The 21163-nt window shown below is 41.0% G+C and overlaps 1 protein-coding gene across 1 annotated transcript in view; it reads left to right on the forward strand.

The window, feature by feature from the left end:
* The window catches only part of LOC126427981 (uncharacterized), a 724905-nt gene that overhangs the window by 668845 nt on the left and 34897 nt on the right, over positions 1-21163 (forward strand). The window contains exons 32-34 of the mRNA XM_050089866.1: positions 594-836; positions 6872-7021; positions 16860-17208. Of these exons, the coding sequence (XP_049945823.1) occupies positions 594-836; positions 6872-7021; positions 16860-17208 (742 nt within the window). The remainder of the gene's footprint in view (positions 1-593; positions 837-6871; positions 7022-16859; positions 17209-21163) is intronic.

The following is a 21163-nucleotide window of genomic DNA, read 5'->3' on the forward strand; positions in this document are numbered from 1 at the left end:
ATCTGTAAAATGTTTCGTGAAATGATTTGTCTAAAAGTAAGAAATACAACAGATCAGAGAAACATTTGGACACACCTCATTTGCTGTACATGATTTCGTGCATCATTCAAAGGGATGTCAAATGTTTCTCTAACAACAATATTATGAAAAGGATAGATTGCATCTCACCATGTAGGGGAAATGCTGAGTCACAGATAAACACAATGAAAAGACACTACACATTTAAACTTTTTGGCATACAACACACATATTCACACAAGCTCAACCCACACACACATCACTCAGTCTGGCCATGGCAGCTAGAGACAGTAGCCACGTATGTGTGTTGTGCTTATGTGAGTGTGTGTGTGTGTGTGTGTGTGTGTGTGTGTGTGTGTGTGTGTGTGTGTTTTCTACTTCATAAGTGTGCCTATTGAGTAAAAGTTTAAATGTGTAATTGTCTTTTCATTGTGCTTGGCTGTGACTCAGCATTTCCTCTGTATGGTGAGTAGCACTGTCCTTTTCCTAATACTTTTGTGATTCCATCCAGGACTAGTACATGAGGTTGAGAGTAATTCCTTCAGCACGATTCTAATTTTCTTTACGTTTGGCAGGTGTCACCCAATGACGTGTCCTTCCCCAGCCTGACAGTGCCAGAAGGAAGCGAATCGACTGAGCTCGACGCCGTACGTCCTCCGTCGCTGATGACCAGCCTCATCTCCATGACGACGAGCTCCGAGACCGGCGCCGCGTTGGCTGCCGAAGCAGAGGCTGTGGCAGCTGCCATAAATGTCACCACGCAGCAGTCGGGTGGCTCAGTGCGGCAGAACCGTAAGAGGTCTCTGCCCAGCCTCATGGTGAGCAATCCACTCCTCTCTATAACTGTCAATTCAAATAATAAATACATAAATCAAAAAATAAAATAAAGTATTTTGTACCGTCCTTTTAATTAGGACATGACTGTATTCTTAAGAGGAACTATTGTGTTGTATTAAACTTTTCCAGATACGTGACTGCATATATCCCTACCTTTACTATTGTAATTTAGTATGCTTTTGCCTAAATAACAGAAAAACTTGTCTCTATGTTGTCACATATACTACACCCCAACAGAACAAATAGTTTAGTTTCCAAATAAAGTACACTATGGGAGAATAGCCCTGTTAATAGGAAAAGCTAGTCAATAGAGTTACCCTTTTCAAGATTTGACAGTGTTTTGTGTCTAATGAATAAATAAATCAGACTATTCAATTCTTTTCCTAAGATTTTACCAAGCGGTTGAATAAAAACACAGTATGAATAATATTATACTGAAGCTAGGACAACTCAGTTCCAAATTCATTTAGTGGTTTATGACACGTACTAATGGTCACCAGGCAATGAAACAGTGAAGTATTGGAAAAGCAGAAGTATGAATTTTGCCTGCTTTCCTCCTACTGTTTAATTTGGTTCTTCAAATAAATATTACTCTACGTAAACAATGTTGGTGCAGACACTGGAATTTCTTTTTGAGTACTACACCCTTATACATTGCATTTTAAAAAGAGAACAAGCCCAGTAGATAACTTCAGGGAAGCTAAAAAAAAAAATTGCCCAGGGGGATATATAGAAAATCATTTTCTATAATAAACAAACTTAAATACTAGAATACTTAGATACTAAAGTGCACACTTTTTATACTTATCATTTCACTTCAAGAAAACCTCTTTGTTACTGGAATTTACTTTCAAAAGCTATAATTTGTTTAACAAACTCTGTATAGTCTTTTACCAGATTCTAATACCTTAGCTACACTCTGTTTGAGTTTTATGTAAGTAAACTTTTACTATAACACTTTGTAATTATTAAGACAAAACAAAAACAATTTAAATGGCGCCTCTTTATATTAACTTGGCACTTCATACGTTTATAAAATAGGATACTCAGATTCATCAAACACCAGGAAGGAATCCTATATAGGTGTATGATTAGGATGAAATAACAGGTTGAACCACTTTCCATAAAGTTCAAGAATGGTTATTAAAACACAGTTTAAATTAATGGTTCACACTGTACAAATGTAAATTTACAATATGGTGGCTGTAGGCTTGGGTGTGGTGAACAATTACGGTGGCTACACTACCCACAATATGGTCTGCAAGTCTCTTACTGTATGGGCTCAGTTTCTGTTCTTGGCGTAGTTCAGTTCTACATACATTAGCCCAACAACTCTCAGCTATGCCGTAAGCCATTTACAGTATCCATCCGAGGCATTTTGTGCGAATTTGCACGCAAAGCTTCTCCTGCTTCACAAAGGTGTTGTCTCAGTCACTGCTGCCTACAGACTGTGTGACTTTCTGCGTTTTCTCTAGGTAGCGCACCAATTCACCATTGCCATCTTTTCCTCTCCCCAGAGCTACTTTTATTTTAAACAGAAGCACACTGGCTTTTACGTGACACCTATTTCTTATATTGTTGCTAATCGTGACCATTTCTTAAATTGTCAAATTTACATCAACATGAACAAATTATATACACAAATATTTTTAAATACGAAAGGTCATCGGAAAGTTATTTAATATAATAAACAATTTATTTAGTATTTTACTTACATTACTCACATACAATGCAAAGAACCTCAATCTCCGGTATAGTACACTTTACTTAACGTATACAGACCAATCTGCGAAAATTTTAAAGCAAAAAGTTATAAAAAAAATTAAATGAACCATAAACAAATATTGTTATATGCATTATCATGTATTATTGTGACAACATAGCTTTTGACGACTTCCTCGATAGTGATCTTCAGGAGATTTCAGTAGGCCATTTGGTACTTTATTTAGTTCGTTGAATTATGATCATTGAATTATGTGTTGGAGATTTCACAAAGTCACGTATTGTGCTGCCAGAGATTATGTCGATGTTTATGACTGAAGAATATTGGTAGTGATGCTGATTTCGCTAGACGGCTGATGACTCACCATATTTCTCTGTTATCATTCAGCATCAAGCAGTTGTTTCCATGCACCTATGGTATAGCCATTGTCCCGGTTAAAGTAGTTGTTACAAATTTCAATCTATGCATGAGATAATATTTATGTTTCATATAACATAAATGTATGTACGTTCATGAGGCTGTTTTGGGGAACAGCAAATTTGTTGAAGTTACGATATTTAATGTGGCAATGTCCTGAAAATGTTTATATTGATTAACTAATGTAAATGGTAACAGATTCACATGGTATTTTATGAAGAAGGAACATGGAGCTAAGGCTGTCTTTTACTGGACACAGTATTTCTCTAATTTTCGAGTGGTCAAAAGCTCGACACTGAATGTAAATCTGACACGGCAAGAACTCGTGAAGCATTTGTCCGACATTACTGTGTTGTTGTACAGACAGTGTTCTGGTCAGTGTTGCAAGCTGCCTCCACCAGTATGGTGGTTTTCTTCTAAGCCAGTGCCCTATGCAGAACTTACATAGCAGGGATGGCCACAATTAGACTAGTGACCTGCAAGCTGCTCTCACCTCAGTCTAGTTGCCATTTTTGGAAATTAGAATATTTCTGAGCACTCACAAATACAAAACATTTGTATATTACGAGGGGCATTTGAAAAGTCCGTGCAAAAATAAAAACTACTTACGTGTTTGGGGTAAACCTTTTTTATTTTTCGACATAGTATCCTTTTAAACTTATACACTTTGTCCAACGCTTTTCTAATTTGTTATTATAGGAATTGTCCAAGGCTGCAAAATAGCTATTAGTTGCTGCAATCACCTCCTCGTTTGAATAAAATCTTTGTCCCGCATGCCATTTCTTCAAATTGGGGAACAAGTAGTTGTCCAAGGGAGCCAAGTCTGGGGAATGTGGAGAGGCGGGGAGGGGGGGGGGGGACGAGTTGGAATCGTATTTCCATTAATTTTGTGACGACAACTGCTGAGGTGTGTGCTGATGCATTGTCGTGATGGGCAAGGACATTTTTGCGGTCCAATCGCCAGCATTTTCCTTGCAGCTCGGTTTTCAAACGGTCCAATAACGATGAATAATACGCACCTGTAATAGTTTTACCCTTTTCCAGATAGTCGATGAGGATTATCCCTTGCAAATCCCGAAAGACAGTCGCCATAACATTTCCGGCCGAAGGACTGGTCTTCGCCTTTTTGGTGCAGATTCTCCCTTGGCCACCCATTGTTTAGATTGTTGTTTGGTCTCAGGAGTATAATAATGTATCCATGTTTCATCCACAGTGACGAAGCAACACTTATAAAGTCCTGCGGATTCTTCCTGAACAGCTGCAAACCATCCTTGCAACACTTCACACGATTCCGTTTTTGGTCAACCGTGAGCAATTGTGGAACCCATCTTGCAGATAGTTTTCTCATGTCCAAATGTTTGTGCAAAATATTATGTACCCGTTCATTCGAGATGCCCACAGCACTATCAGTCTGACGCACCTTAACTCTTCTGTCATCCATCACCGTCTCATGGATTTTATCAATGATTTCTGGAGTTGTAACCTCCACAGGGCATCCAGAACGTTCAGCATCACTTGTGCCCATATGGCCACTCTGAAAATTTTGAAAGCACTTATAAACTGTTCTAATCGAAGGTGCAGAGTCACCGTAATGTTTATCAAGCTCCTCTTTAGTCTCCTGAGGCGTTTTGCCTTTCATAAAGTAATGTTTCATCACCACTCGAAATTCTTCTTTGTCCATTTTTCGACAATCACTCGACTTCCTTGATCCACACGAATATCAAACACGAAGAAATGGACCAATATGGCTGAAACTTGGTGTGCGTTCTTTCCAAAGATGCTACTAACTAAATGTGACCTCGATACACGCCGGCGGTGCAATCTCTTGGACTATGCACGGACTTTTCAAACGCCCCTTGTACTGGTGAACCCATCAGAGCTTTGCAGTTGCTAAATATGTATAGAACAAGAGATCTCTATTAACCTGGAATCCAGTGCCAGTTGCAGTATAGGCGGAGTAAAACATCAGGTTTCAATATTTCGCTTAATTATTGGTCGAATTTAAAAATTTGAGTAGCTGTCATACTCCACTCATGAAGCAGTACAGGATGGGACAGATTAAAGTGGCCCGGAGAACGTAGTTCTGGGGTATGAGGAAACACAGTAGAGGAAAGGAAATACAGTGATAACCTGACTATAGCAGATGTTGAAAGTGGCCACCATTTGTCTCTTAGTGCTTTTGGGGCCGGTCAGCAAGTTACTGAAGGCGGATCGAGGCTGGACAGCTGCGATCTCGTGCAGAATGTTCTGCTGCAGTTCTTGAAGACTACAAAGCATGTTGCGATACACCTTAAACTTGAGGGCTCCCCACACAAAGTAATCACACACTGAGAATCAGGTAATCTGTGTGGCTTGCTTGAGCCGTGACCAGACTTACCTCTGTTGACAACACTGTCAGGTGTGGAGATTGTGTAAGTGTGCTACTAAACCGTGTACTGGTATGGATCATGTGGCAGGTGTACACGTGGTGTACACACATGCATATGCACACACTCGCATCCAGCCGTATCCACTTGTCTGGGTCACTTTTATTTGCACCACCCTGTATAATCTTATGATAAACATTTAACACATTAAGACGATGTTTGAAGAGATTTTGGGATCGCAGCCGGTCGTTGTAAAGTCTGTTCCATGATATTTCAACTGGACACCTCCAGTCGTCTTCAGACCAGTTGAAATATTGTGGAACGAAGTTTACGACAACCGTCTGCTGTCCCAAAATCTCTTCGAACATTTAATTTGCCTGGAAAATATTAAATTACACATTAAGATGAGTATTACAGGTAGAAACAGTATGTTTGTCTAGAGGCAGCATAAATAACAAGTAGCAAATACACTAACTTAATTCATCCGGTATTTGAGAAAGAAAGCGCTTAGCAACTTCAAACAAAGCTTACACATTACTTCAAACCTATACAAAACATGTTTTTGTTGACATCCCCCCACAAAATGGTAGGGGAAAAAAGTCAATCACTTAATAAATTTCCATTGTTCACGGAGTCAAACTTCAATCTCAGGTGTGACTTAATTTATTAGTTCTTTACTACTAACTATATTTGCAACACAGTCCCAACATATAGCTCAGGAGATATGACGACATAAACATTGAAAAACTAGCTTTTGCTTAAAATGAAGAGCAAATATCTTAGTTTATATTCATCAAGTGTTTCATAACGAGAACACTTAGTGACTTCTGACATATTTTAATCATTATTTCAAATCTTCCTTAATCTTTTTCTCACTTACATGCTTAAAATCAAATAATTTAACACATTATCATTTGTAAAATAATCAAACATTTCGAGCTGTTGTATACACGGAAGTTTTATTCTTTAAGGAATAAGTGGCTTAAGTCATTTCTGTATTTTAGGAGAAAACAGCTGCTTTAAAATGTGCCTTTTCTCATCATCTTGTACTACTCATCAGGTGTTTTTATCTGATACTTCAAATAAAAACATTTACATTACTTTGCCAGTATATAGACAGCTGTTGGTATTCTGTGTAAAGTCAACATCTGTTTAATACAAATGTTAGAGTTAAGTGGGGCTTAGTCCAGATATTCTGATAAATTGTAGAAGGCATGGTTAATGACTTAATTATGTACCCATTGTTTTCAGTAACTTTGCAAGACAAGAGTCTAACATTCTGCTCCCTCGCAGCAGTGTCTTTGTTTAGCATCTCTCACTTGAGTATCATTTTTGCATTAACTGAGCTGTGACCAATGACACAGATGTCCTCTAAATAGACTGCAGTGCACTATTAATTGCACTCCACATCTGCAGCATTTCTATTACCGTGTAGTCGAACTCGGTGACATACACGATGCCATCAGTGCAACGAAAGTTGAAATATTATTTCCTGCTCGACTGTGCACAGGTGCGGAGGGCTCTCGGCAGCCTGGAGAACTTGTCCGGGGACAACGGCTGTGTGAGTGCTTCCAGCAGCTGCACTTCGCAGCTGGACCACGTGCGGCCCCCGGCCGACATGGAGAGCAGCATGCTGAGCGTCGCCAGCATCACCTCTGAGGTCTGTCCCACGAGATAACAACTTGTTGGAGGTTAGGGGCACGGTTCCACATTGTCTGTTATTGCTCAGTTTGCCAGTATTTTTATTCACTGTGTTTTAGTAGCTGGCCAGTTTCAGCCATGCAGATTGTTCTGAAGTCCTGTAGGTATCAAAATACTGACTACTTGTCTGCCTGCGCAGGTGAGTGGTTACGTGCTTGCCTCCCGTGCCGGGTTCGATTCCCGGTCAGGTTTGAGATTTCCTCTGCTCACGGACTGGGTATTGTGTTGCCCTCGTCGTCATTTCATCCTCGTTACCGGCACGCGAGTCACCCGATGTGGCGTCGACTGAAATGAGACTCGCACTCGGCGGCCGATCTTCCCCGGATGGGGCCTCCCGGCTGGCAGTGTCGTACAATCATTTCATTTTTACTGACAACATGTAGGCATACTTATATTGTAGCTCCCAATATACACCGTTTTAAGTAACTGACTTTGTTGTTTCGAAAGTGACAGCGTACCATCGATGTGCTCATTTTTGTGTGGGCAAACACTTATTTATTTTATTTTTTTAAATTTTTATCGTATTTTATTTAGTTACTTATTTTTAAATCTGGCACTTGCTTGAGCATATTCCCACTTACTAAAAGCCAATGTCTGTTATTTATAACCAGATACATTGCTGTATGTGTTTCCACTTGCCGTGGTAAATATTGGGAGTTGTGATATTAGTATGCATACGTGCTGTCGGTGTTGATACCTGTAGGACTTGAGAAAGGCTTGTAAGGCCAGAATTGGCCAATTGTGTGAAAAGCACTAAATATAAATATTTACAAGTCAACCAGGAGCACTTGAGGTGGAAGCGTGTGTCTAACTTTCAGTAACTTCACCACTGTGAAACCCTCTATAAAAAGATGATTGGAATAAGTTATCAGTCACATTTCTTTAATTGTGTCATAGTTGTAGACATGTATTTGCAGCAAGTAATTGACTGTCATAGAATACTCTGTGCAAATGATCCTCAACTAAGAAACCAAAATTCTGAAACAGTGATATTCATAATTTATTATTTCATCTTTTGGTCTTTGCTTTGGCTTCATGAAGTTTGTTGTGGAATTATCTCCTCCAGGTCACCCCACTGTAATTTGTAATGCTGCATCAAACACACCCTAGGATGTACAAATGAAGCACTTGAGTTTGGTGACTGAATCTTTCACTCTGCAGAGTATACGAACTGAAACTTCTCAGTGCATTAAACGTATGTCCCTGTGAGAAACTCTAACAGTAAACCTCTCTGTTGTTCCCGAGGGAGAACTTCTCACAGACTCGAGCTGCGAGTTGAAACGTGAATTGTGCCTCCGAAGACTGTGGCCTATGTCTTAGCCCCAGCTTTGCACAGTTTTCATCTGCCAGGAAATTTTATTAAATTTTGCATATTCTGGAAACAAACTTCAAGTCATGACTAAGTTGTCCTCTGCTGTATCCATTCTCCAAGAAGATCCAGTTCAGCAAGGCACGCAGAAGGGCCTACGGCCAGAAATCGAACTGTGAAATTGCACTGTACGCGAATAGCTCAATCGGCAAGCTAAATAATTTTTCTATTCTGAGAATATTAGTGGTCTTGTAATATGCCCAAGTAGTTTCTTTCATGCACAGAACGGTCCAGATCACATCTTATGTAACTATCATGACCACTTTCAGCTGAATTAGGTCATCTTCAGACTTGCACTTAAATAATGGACTGACAGTGCCACCGGCATCAGCTGGTGTTCATTACAACTTGTGACAATGCTCATTGGTTGATGCTGCTGATACTGACAGTGCAGTATTTTAGTTATAAGTCTGAAGGCGACCTAACTTACATGAAATTGGCCATTACAGTTACATAAAATGTGATCTACACTATTCTGTGCATAACTTACTGAAACGAGTTCACTAACGTCTGTGGTGATGATGTCTTTCTGTCCTTAACACTGTATAGAACATTTGCCATTGTGTAAAAGATACGGGCTTCTATTGGTGAAAAATTTGCCCATCCAGTCATATGTTTGTGAAGACATTGCACAAGGTTATATTTCGGTTATCAATCTAAAGCGTGGTACACTCTTACACTGTTCAGAATCCTTGTAAAATGAACCTGTCTGTCGAGCTGCACCTGCTACTTTCAGAATATTTTGTGTTATCAAGGGAGCCATATTTCATTTGTGTGGTTGCTCCTGAACACTTATTGATTTTTTGGTAATGGAAAATGTGTTAGTGCAAGGTACTGTGTGTAGTCTGAGTTGTTACAGTTGTTTCTATACACGAGAAATGTTTATTACACAGCAGTTATTTGTGAGTTTGTTGGTAATTAAAAAAACTGTTGCAATAGAAGCTGTTGTCTTGTGCGAATGTATAAGGGGCAATCAAAAACTTTCTGTTCGAAGGCCGTAAAGTCCACAATTGCTATGCCTATCAGCAAAATCACTGTGAGCACTGTGGCAATCGTGTCACTGACACATCACGTTGAAGTTATCCGTTTGGTAAAAGTCAGTGTCTTGCTGCACGAACAAGTCTGTAACAGCGTGTCGATTGCGTGGGGAGCGATCGGGGCTATAGGTGGGTGTCTCCTACTCGAATCGGCATAGCGTCTGCACTACAACAGTTGCGGTATGAGGACGTGCATTTTATTTCTCTGGTGAATGTCTCTCAGTGTTCATCCTTTGGCAGCTAAGAAAAGAATAAGAGCATATTGGTACTTTTTGGACGCATTTGGTAATAACGTTGCCATAACTCACATTTCCGCATTTACCGAACACACGTCAGAAAGACAAAAATGACACACTAATCTACTGTCTACATGTCAGTGCTTGTATACCGGTATTGGAGTCGCACGTGCATATGTGCCGCGGCAGTGCCCCCAAACAGAAAATTTTTGGTCGCTCATATTTTTAGCTGCAGAATTTAATACAGAGGGGTCCAAAAAAATGTATCCACTGTTTAAAAGACCATAGCTGGCAAACTAATTGACGGAGTTGTCTCATCTTTGGTGGTGTAATAGTTTGTAATTCCGGCAATCGCCACACAAGTGTTTTATTGCGTTGTTTTGTTTTGTCAGATGACAGTCGCCAGATAGTGAGTGTTTTTTTCTTAGTTGCACCTAGTTACTGAAGTAAACATGGCTGGAGCAAGTTTTGAAGTGGTATTTTAAGTACGAAAACGTTAATGAGGTTCAATGGCAATGGTGAAACGAGTATCAAACAGAGCCACTGACACGTTTAATGATTCGTCGCATACGAGACAAATTTGAAGCCGAAGGCTGTGTTAAAGATGTACACACACAATGATCTGCCCGACCTGTAACAGTAACAAGTCCAGCTAACTCCCGTCGTGTGTTACAACAATTCACTCACTCACCACAGAAGTCTGTGAGACAGTGTGCCTGTGAAACTGGAGTGAGTTGCTCAAGCGTTTGGCGAATTTTGAAGACAGCAAAGTGGAAATGCTGCATCCCACGATTGCTACACGCAATGAACAAGGACAACCCAGATCGTAGAATGGAGTACTGCGAGTGGTTTACTAACATGGTGCGCAACGATGAAGAGTTTGCAGAGATGATTGTGTGGTCTGATGAGGCACAGTTAAAACTCAATGGTGCAGCAAATCGCCACAATTGCATCTACTGGGCCGCCAAAAATCCGAACGTCCATGTAGACAAAGCCATGAATTTGCCAGGAGTAAATGTGTGGTGTGGGTTGTCTTACCGGGGCTCGATTGGGCCATTCTTCTTTGACAGCACAGTTGCTGGTGAGGTGTACTTTCAGAAGCTTCAGTCATCCACTTTTCCTCCCATCCGAGACTTGTATGGAGACAGAAGAGTTTACTTTCAACAAGATGATGCCCCAGCCCACTACTAAACTCGTGTTAGGGCGTGTCTCGACGAAAATCTACCAGGAAGATGGATTGGCCGTAGCGGTGCTGTGGAGTATCCACCACATTCCCCAGACTTAACTCCTCTGGACTTTTACCTGCGGGGAACACTAAAGGACATCGTTTATCGACAAAAGCCACGCACATTGGATGAACTTGGAGAATCCATCGTACATTCATGTGCAAATATCCAACTGAACACGTTGCAGTCAGTAGTTCGTGCTGCAGTTCGACGGCATCATTTGTGTGTGAATGTTAATGGTGACCATTTAGAACACCTACAGTGATATCTTTAAGTTGGACTTTAAGCTACACTTTCACCAAAAATGAAACAACTCCATCAATTAATTTGCAAGTTATGGACTTTTAAACGATACATTTTTGGACCCCTCTGTATTTTGGACAGACTAGGTACACTGTCTGAAAGGTGAAGGTCTCATCATGAATTCCTCTTCTGTACCAGCCTCTTCATCTCAGAGCAGCAGTTGCAACCTAAGACCTCAATTATTTGCTGGATGTATTCCATTCTATGTCTTTGTCTGCAGTCACTACTCTCTACAGCTCCCTCTAGTACTGGGAAGGTTTTCCCAGCTTTCTTTAACAAATGTCCATCATCCTGTCCCTTCTCCTTGTCAGTATTTTCCACATATTCCTTTCCTCTCCTGTTTTGTGCAGAACCTCCTCATTCCTTATCTCATCACTCCATCTACACTACTGGCAATTAAAATTGCTACACCAAGAAGAAAAATCAGATGATAAACGGGTATTCATTGGACAATTATATATTATACTAGAACTGACATGTGATTACATTTTCACGCAATTTGGGTGCATAGTTCCTGAGAAATCAGTACCCAGAACAACCACCTCTGGCCGTAATAACGGCCTTGATACGCCTGGGCATTGAGTCAAACAGAGCTCGGATGGCGTGTACAGGTACAGCTGCCCATGCAGCTTCAACACAATACCACAGTTCATAAAGGGTAGTGACTGGTATATTGTGACGAGCCAGTTGCTCGGCCACCATTGACCAGACATTTTCAATTGGTGAGAGATCTGGAGAATGTGCTGTCCAGGGCAACAGTCAAACATTTTCTGTGTCGAGAAAGGCATGTGGTCATGCATTATTCTACTGAAATGTAGGGTTTCGCAGGGATCGAATGAAGGGTAGACCTACAGGTCGTAACACATCTGAAATGTGACGTCCACTGTTCAAAGTGCCGTCAATGCGAACAAGAGGTGACCAAGATGTGTAACCAATGGCACCCCATACCATCACGCCGAGTGATACGCCAGTATGGTGATGACGAATACACGCTTCCAATGTGCGTGCACCACGATGTCGCCAAACACGGATGCGACCGTCATGATGCTGTAAACAAAACCTGGATTCATCTGGAAAAAAAAAAAAAAAAAATGACGTTTTGCCATTCGTGCACCCAGGTTTGTGGTTGAGTAAACCATCACAGGCGCTCCCGTCTGTGATACAGCATCAAGGGTAACCGCAGCCATGGTCTCCGAGCTGATAGTCTGTGCTGCTGCAAACGTCGTCGAACTGTTCGTGCAGATGGTTGTCGTCTTGCAAATGTCCCCATCTGTTGACTCAGGGATCGAGACGTGGCTGCACGATCCGTTATAGCCATGCTGATAAGATGCCTGTCATCTCGACTGCTAGTGATACGAGGCTGTTGGGATCCAGCATGATGTTCCATATTACCCTCCTGAACCCACAGATTCCATATTTTGCTAACAGTCATTGGATCTCGACCAACGTGAGCACCAATGTCGCAGTACGATGAACCACAATCGCAATAGGCTACAATCCGACCTTTATCAAAGTCGGAAACGTGATGGTACGCATTTCTCCTCCTTACTCGAGGCATTGCAACAACATTTCACGAGGCAACACCAGTCAATTGCTGTTTGTGTATGAGAAATCGGTTGGAAACTCTCCTCATGTCAGCACATTGTAGGTGTCGCCACCGGCGCCAACCTTGTGTGAATGCTCTGGAAAGCTAATCGTGTGCATATCACAGCATCTTCTTCCTGTCGGTTAATTTCGTGTCTGTATCACGTCATCTTGTTGTAGCAATTTTAATGGCCAGTAGTGTAATTTTCAACATTCATCTGTAGCACCTCATCTCAAATGGTTCGATTCTCTTCTGTCAGATTTTCCCACAGTCCATGTTTCACTAGCATACAATGCTGTGCTGCTCCAAACATTTATTCTTAGAAATTTCTTCCTCAAATTAAGATCTATATTTGATACTAGTAGACTTCGATTGGCTGTGAATACCTTTTTTGCCTGTTCTAGTCTGCTTTTGGTGTTGCCCTAACTCCATCCATCATTGGTTATTTTGCATCCTGGGTAGCAGAAGTCTTGACTTCATCAACTTTGTGACCATCAACCCTGATAACTTTTTCACTGTTCCCATTTCTGATGCTTCTCATTACTTTCATTGTTCTTCAGTTAACTCTCTTAACATATTTGGTGCTCATTAGACTGTTCATTCCATTCAGTAGGTCATATAATTCTTCTTCACTTTCACTGAGGGAGCAATGTCATCAGCAAATCATATCATTGATATCATTTCCACCTTGAATTTTAATTCCACTCCTGAACCTTTCTTCTATTTCCATCATTGCTTCTTTGATGTATAGATTGAACAGTAGGGACAAAACACTACATCCCTGACTTGCACCCTTTTTAACCCGAGCACTTCATTCTTGGTCTAATTTTCGTTCTTGACTCTTGTACATGTTGTGTATTATCATCTCTCCCTGTAACTTACCCCATTTCCCTCGGAATTTTGAACATCTTGCGCCATTTGACAGTGTCAAACCCTTTTCCTGGTCGACAGATGCCAATGAATGTGTCTTGATTTTTCTTTAGTTTTGCTTTCATTATCAACCACAATATTAAAATTACCCCTCTGGTGCCTTTACATTTCCTAAAGCCAAATTTCCTGAATTTTCCTTCCTATTCTTCTGTATATTATTCTTGTCAGCAACTTGGATGCACGAGCTGTTAAGCCGATTATGTGATAATTCTCGAATTTAGCAGTCTTGTAGTCTTCGGAATTGTGGGGATGATATTTTTCTGAAAGTCAGGTGGTTTATCGCCATTCTAAGCACCGACGTGAATAGTCATGCTACTTACCCTAATGATTTCCGAAATTGTGATGTATTGTTACCCATCACTTCTGCCTTATTTGATCTTAATACTGTATCCCCTATCTCTTCTAAATCTACTCCTGTTTCTTCTATTATATCAGACAAATCTGGCTCTCCCTTTGCACTCTTAATGTTACGACTCTTGCTTTTAATGTCCTTGAAGGTTGTCGTGACTTTGCTGTATGCTGAGTATGTCCTTCCGACAATCATTTCTTTTTCAATTTCTTCACATCTTTCATACAGCCATTTCAACCATTTCACCTTAGCTTTGCTGCACTTCCTATTTATTTCATTTCTGAATGACTTGTGCTTCATTTTCATCAGTATAATAATATATATATTTTAATATAATAGAGGGAAACATTCCACGTGGGAAAAATATATCTAAAAACAAAGATGATGTGACTTACCAAACGAAAGCGCTGGCAGGTCGATAGACACACAAACAAACATACACACAAAATTCTAGCTATCGCAACCAACGATTGCCTCGTCAGGAAAGAGGGAAGGAGAGGGAAAGACGAAAGGATTTGGGTGGATGGATGTGTGTGTGTGTGTGTGTGTGTGTGTGTGTGTGTGTGTGTGTGTGTGTGTGTGCGCACGCGAGTGTATACCTGTCCTTTTTTCCCCCTAAGGTAAGTCTTTCCGCTCCCGGGATTGGACTGACTCCCTACCCTTTCCCTAAAACCCAAATCCTTTCGTCTTTCCCTCTCCTTCCCTCTTTCCTGATGAGGCAACCGTTGGTTGCGAAAGCTAGAATTTTGTGTGTATGTTTGTGTTTGTTTATGTGTCTGTCGACCTGCCAGCACTTTCATTTGGTAAGTCACATCATCTTTGTTTTTAGATATATATATATTTTTTTCCCACATCCTTTCGTCTTTCCCTCTCCTTCCCTCTTTCCTGATGAGGCAACAGTTTGTTGCGAAAGCTTGAATTTTGTGTGTATGTTTGTGTTTGTTTGTGTGTCTGTCGACCTGCCAGCACTTTCATTTGGTAAGTCACATCATCTTTGTTTTTGGATATATTTTTCCTACGTGGAATGTTTCCCTAAAATTCAAGCTTTCGCAACAAACTGTTGCCTCATCAGGAAAGAGGGAAGGAGAGGGAAAGACGAAAGGAAGTGGGTTTTAAGGGAGAGGGTAAGGAGTCATTCCAATCCCGGGAGCGGAAAGACTTACCTTAGGGGGAAAAAAGGACAGGTATACACTCGCACACACACACACACACACACACACACACACACACACACACACACACACATATCCATCCACACATATCCACACATATGATATATGTGGATGGATATGTGTGTGTGTGCGCGCGAGTGTATACCTGTCCTTTTTTCCCCCTAAGGTATCCACACATATGATATGTGTGGATGGATATGTGTGTGTGTGCGCGAGTGTATACCTGTCCTTTTTTCCCCCTAAGGTAAGTCTTTCCACTCCCGGGATTGGAATGACTCCTTACCCTCTCCCTTAAAACCCACTTCCTTTCGTCTTTCCCTCTCCTTCCAACTTTCCTGATGAGGCAACAGTGTGTTGCGAAAGCTTGAATTTTGTGTGCATGTATGTGTCTGTTTGTGTTTCTATCGGCCTGCCAGCACTTTCGTATGGTAAGTCACATCATCTTTGTTTTTAAATATATTTTTCCCGCGTGGAATGTTTCCCTATATATATATATATATATATATATATATACTTCAGCTTCTGATGTCGGCGTGTATGCCTGAATTTAACATTCTCTGCCCTCGCTTCCTATTCGTAACATATCCTACTCCCTTTGTACCATTTTCTGCTGCTGATGATATTAGCCTATAATCATCTGACCAGAAATCCTTGTCGTCTTTCCATTTCACTTCACTGACCCCCAACATATCTAGATTGAGCCTTAGCATCTCTCTTTTCACATTTTCTAGCTTCCTTACCACGTTCGGACTGACATTCCAAGCCCCGACTCATAGAATGTTATCTTTTCTTCAGTTATTCAATCTTTTTCTCATGATCACCCCCCCCCCCCCCCCCTCCCTCTTGGTAGGCCCTTACCTGAGATCTGAACTATTCCAGAATCTTCCGCCGATGGAGAGATCATGATGACTCTTTTTTCAGTTACGGGCCACATGTCCTGTGGATACACATTACCTGTTTTAAGGTCTTATAAATGAAGTTTTTTTATTGTACTTTTCATCCTTTGTTCACACACACACACACACACACACACACACACACACGACTTTGATAAAGGTCGGATTGTAGCCTATCGCGATTGCGGTTTATCGTATTGCGACATTGCTGCTCGCGTTGGTCGAGATACAATGACTGTTAGCAGAATATGGTATCGGTGGGTTCAGGAGGGTAATACGGAACGCCATGCTGTATCCCGATGGTCCCGTATCACTAGCAGTTGAGATGACAGGCATCATATACAGATTTGACTTACTAAAGTCATTCTCACATGATCTGCATTACATAACTCATTAAAGACAAGGCAGTGGACCAGGTCAACATTATTGGCAAGAAATGGGGGGCCTGAAAATACAGGTACAATAAAGGAATTTCATTTAATATTTTACTTTTCACTTTCATCTTGAGTTGGGACCCCAGATTGACTGATGGAGACCAGATGAAAGGATTTAAACCATTTATTTATCCAGTGCAGGGAAATGAGACGATAGTTTTTCTCCATATCAGTGGGAAAAGAGAACAGTTGTAGTTAAAATTGTGTCATTCTTGTAAGTAAAAAAAAAGCTGCAAGCACTCATAATTTACCTGTTTCAGGTTGCCGAGGTGGAGGAAGATCTACCAGACGGGGGAGCCAGCTGCAGCACTGGCGGGGAAGACCTTACCGAGTCGGGCAGCGGAGGGGGCGGAGTAGGAGGAGGAGGCGGCGGGGGGACGGCCTCTCCTGTCACTTACGGTACGACTGCCAAGCCGGCTTCACAATCTCGGATAGCGACGAGACAGACGCCACGGCAGAGGAGGCAAGCCGCGCGCGACCGCTACCGCACTTACACTGTCAACACGGCGGCGGCAGCCGCTGCAGAACTCCATGCGACGGTGGCCAGTGAGACGGTGGAGGAAGCAGTGGAAGCCACCACACCCTTAGCGGAAGAGCCTCCTCCGTCAGGTATAGAAGCTTTTTATCATTTCCTTTTTGTTTGTTTTTTTCATTGCTGCTTCAGAGTTGCTTTTTTAAAACTTTTACATGATAGGTGCTTGTTCAGGGTGTATACGACCCGGGACAACTCTGAGATCCGGGAGAAAAGCGGGAAGAACCTGCGAATATTTTAGAATTCTGGGAATTTTTCATTGTTTTCAGTTAAATTTTTGTAGGTTTGGCTGGTAAGAACCGATACTCTAACAAAGAATATTACTGTATCTTGCTACTGCCGAATAATACTTCAGTAATAAAACATGAACGAGTGAAAAAAAGAAAATAAAACTTAAAACTACAAAATAAATGCGCCATATACTGCAACAAAACAAAGTGCTCATACAAGTGTCTGCCAACAGCAAAATTTGTCAAAGGATTTAGGAAGAATATGCAATGATTCGTAACAACAAATTGACTCCTACGAGTGTGACGTCACAACTTTTTACGCAAGATTCGTTTTAGCAGTTACAAGCGGAATGATGCGCATGCGCAGTTGAGTAGTACCTTCTCCAGCTTCTGGCTACAGAAATATGGCTATTGGCTGTGTAACCAGCCACAGGTTTGAATGTCTTGTTTCTTTTATGACCCAATGTAAGATCTTTTAATGTTTTACACGTACAAACATACGGCTCCCTACGACATCGTAGCTGCGCAAGCGCGGTGACGCCTGTCATCTGACGCGCTCTGGCAACTGCAAAAACGAACCTATTTCTAACAGGTCGCGGTAAAATATTCCAAATGGTGGATGAAAAGTGTTACTATCAAAGAAAATTTCCTTTTACGCAATTTGAACTACGTACGGGAATGTACGATGAATTTCTTAAATCAAAGAGCGTTTGACTCTCATTTAAAAATAAACTCTTTGATGACGAGCCATTTAGATGAATTTCAAGCCCAGAAGAACAGACATTTATGTCGTTCTTAAAAATTTTAATGGTACATTTGTGTGATATATCTTAAATTGTATTACGTGCATGAAAGACCAACATTATATGTGAAAGCTTAGCTTCTCTTTCAGCGTATTAATCTTATAGGCCAATATTATAAGTGAAAGCTTTACTGTTCTTGTAGCAACACTGTGTATATTAATTTAAACCATTAACTTTTTCTGTTTGTGTGTTCGCGCTACTTAACAGTGATGTTGTGAAGTTGCTATTGGCTGACTTCATCACGTGTCATAAGCTCTGAATACCTGGTATCATCGGCTGGTGAAAATCACGTGACATGAGCTATGACTGGCTTACAAAAGTACATCGCAATCTCGATTTCAATGCTTCGTGTAATACAAAAATATGCAGTGTACATGTTACTTCACATCAAAGATCTTTCCAAAACTTTTTCCCCCTGTGTTTCATTTTCTAAAGTGCCGGAAATTCTACGCCCGTGTATAAAACCATAACCATTCAAAGGATGGATAAGTTATACAGTTCCGAGTGAAAATGTACTGTCAGTTGACAGGGAAAAAGTATGTTTTCACCTGGGAGAAAATGTATTTTTAACCGGGAAATCCGGGAATTTTTTTTCTTTGTCCATGTATACATCCCGTTGTTAAACACGTGTAGTTATATTGGTTGTATGTGATTGTCTCTACATCAGCACCAATACTTCATAGAATTGAACACAGTGACACAGCAGTATGCCTACAAAATACAGGGGAGGTTTTGAAATGGGAATTCTGCCACAAAACATTACAGACTATTTTCTGCAGAATGTCTAGTTCATGGCTTGTGTGGATGGTTGATTTTAGTGGGCTGCCCACAGCGCTCTTGCTCTCAGTCTCACACAAAACGATTTCCTCTGAGACATCATGTGACTTTCCCTATGTATGGACAACTAGTACCACAAAACTGGCAAAACCGACGCCAAATGCTCTGTTGACCAGGTGCAGCTTTCAGGTACTTGTGTATGACTACACTGAATGCTCATAATCGACGAATACTTTACATATTCTAACACACGAAAGCTCTTTACGTGCATAGCTGCCATCTTGTAAAGTGCCATCACAGGCCTTCCATTTAGCAGTTATTCTCAGAAGACATTAACATTGTCTCTGATTTACTCGTGCTTATGTGTTCCTTTGCCTTCCCCAAACTGTTCAGAGGAAATACTGTGATGTTTCCTAGCTGTGAGTCATTGCTGTGGCCTTCCTCATTCGGTGTCCATTATTAGTAATTGGGAGTTAATATCTTACTCACTCTGGTGATTCTTATGAGGGCTGAATGATATGTGGCACCCCTGTAGTTGGTACTCCTCAACAGGTGGCGGCACTGTCCAAACTGAGTGCCAGTTCGGGACTCAAAACACAAAACGTTACCTTTCACAGGCTGTGTTCTTATCCACTGAGCTATCGAGGCACAACTAATGACCCCTCATACATTCACTACTGCCAGTACCTCAGCTCTGGAAGTTCTGCATATCTTGTGGGACTATTGCTACTGGAAGAAAGAATAGTGTGAAGAAATGGCCTAGCTTATGTCCAGTGTCATCGAATTTTCAACAGGAGGTGGGGAAATGTATTAAAAAATAAAAGTCATTTATGGTAACCACAGTGCTGATGATGTTAGCTGTGGGGTGATGGTTAAACAGGTTTAAGACTGAAACTTCCTGGCAGATTAAAACCATGTGCCAGACCAAGACTTGAATTCGGGACCTGTTACCTTTCGCGGGCAAGTGCTTTACCCCTCGAACTACCCAAGCACGACACGCGACCTGTCCTCACAGCCTTAATTCCACCAGAATTAAGGCTGTGAGGATGGGTCGTGCTTCGTGCTTGGATAGCTCAGATGGTAGAGCACTTGCCTGCGAAAGGTAAAGGTCCTGAGTTTGAGTCTCAGTCTGGCACACAATTTTAATCTGCCAGGAAGTTTCGTATCAGTGCCCACTCCACCGCAGAATGAAAATTTCATTCAAGTGTAAGACTGTCGGAACTGGAAGAATGGAATTGGGTGAAAAACAGTGTCAAATGTCATTTGTCAGTGACTGATGAGTTTCACAAGGCTGTCTGACTCATTTTCACTTTACTTGAGTATCAGAAGATTTGTGCTCACTGCATTCCACAGATTCAGTGAAGGTCTGCAGATCTGAAATTTTCCCTAATTGCAGGTGAAACTGCTCGCAACAAGACTGCAAGTTCTTCTTAAAGTTGGTTTTTTTTCCATCTCATTATTTTGATGTAGCACACCACGACTTCATCTCACAGGGTCATCCTACACCCCAATGTCTTTCATTATTTGTTGGATGTATTGCACTCTGTCTTGCTGTCATAGTTTTTTTTGCTGTCTATTACTATGGAGGTTACTCCCTGATGCCTTAGCACATGTTCTATCACCCTATTCCTTCTTGTAATTAGTGTTCTCCATGTATTTCTTTTCTCACCGATCCAACAGAGAACCTCCTCATTTTTTTCCTTTTTCATCCTTTAGTGTGCAATATCCTTCTGTAACACCACATATCAAGCTGTCCAGTTTTCTTCTTTTCCCCTTTTCCCACAGTCAGCAATTCACTTCTATGCATCAGTGCGCTCCACAGTGCATTCTCAGAAATTCCTTCCGCAAATTAAGACTAGCATTTGAAAATAGTAGGTTGCTTTTGGCCAGGAATGTCCTGTTTGGTGGTGCTTATCTATCTTTTATATCCACCTTACTTCATCAATCATGTGTTATTTTTCCTCTGAAGTAGCAGAATTCTTTTGTTTTATGTACTATATTGCTCCTAGCTTGCATTAAGTTTATCACTGATCTCACTTCTACGACTACTTATTAGTTTCCTCTCTATTTGGTTTACTCTTGATCCATATGCTGTGCTTATTAGACCGTTCATTCCATTAATCAAATCCCATAATTTCTCCTCGTTTCAGTGAAGATAGCAGTGTCATCAGCCGATATCGTTGTCATCCATTTACCCCAAATTAAAAAAAAAAAAAAAAAAA

Source organism: Schistocerca serialis, chromosome 12 (assembly GCF_023864345.2).
Source record: "Schistocerca serialis cubense isolate TAMUIC-IGC-003099 chromosome 12, iqSchSeri2.2, whole genome shotgun sequence".
NCBI classification, from domain to species: Eukaryota; Metazoa; Arthropoda; class Insecta; order Orthoptera; family Acrididae; genus Schistocerca; species Schistocerca serialis.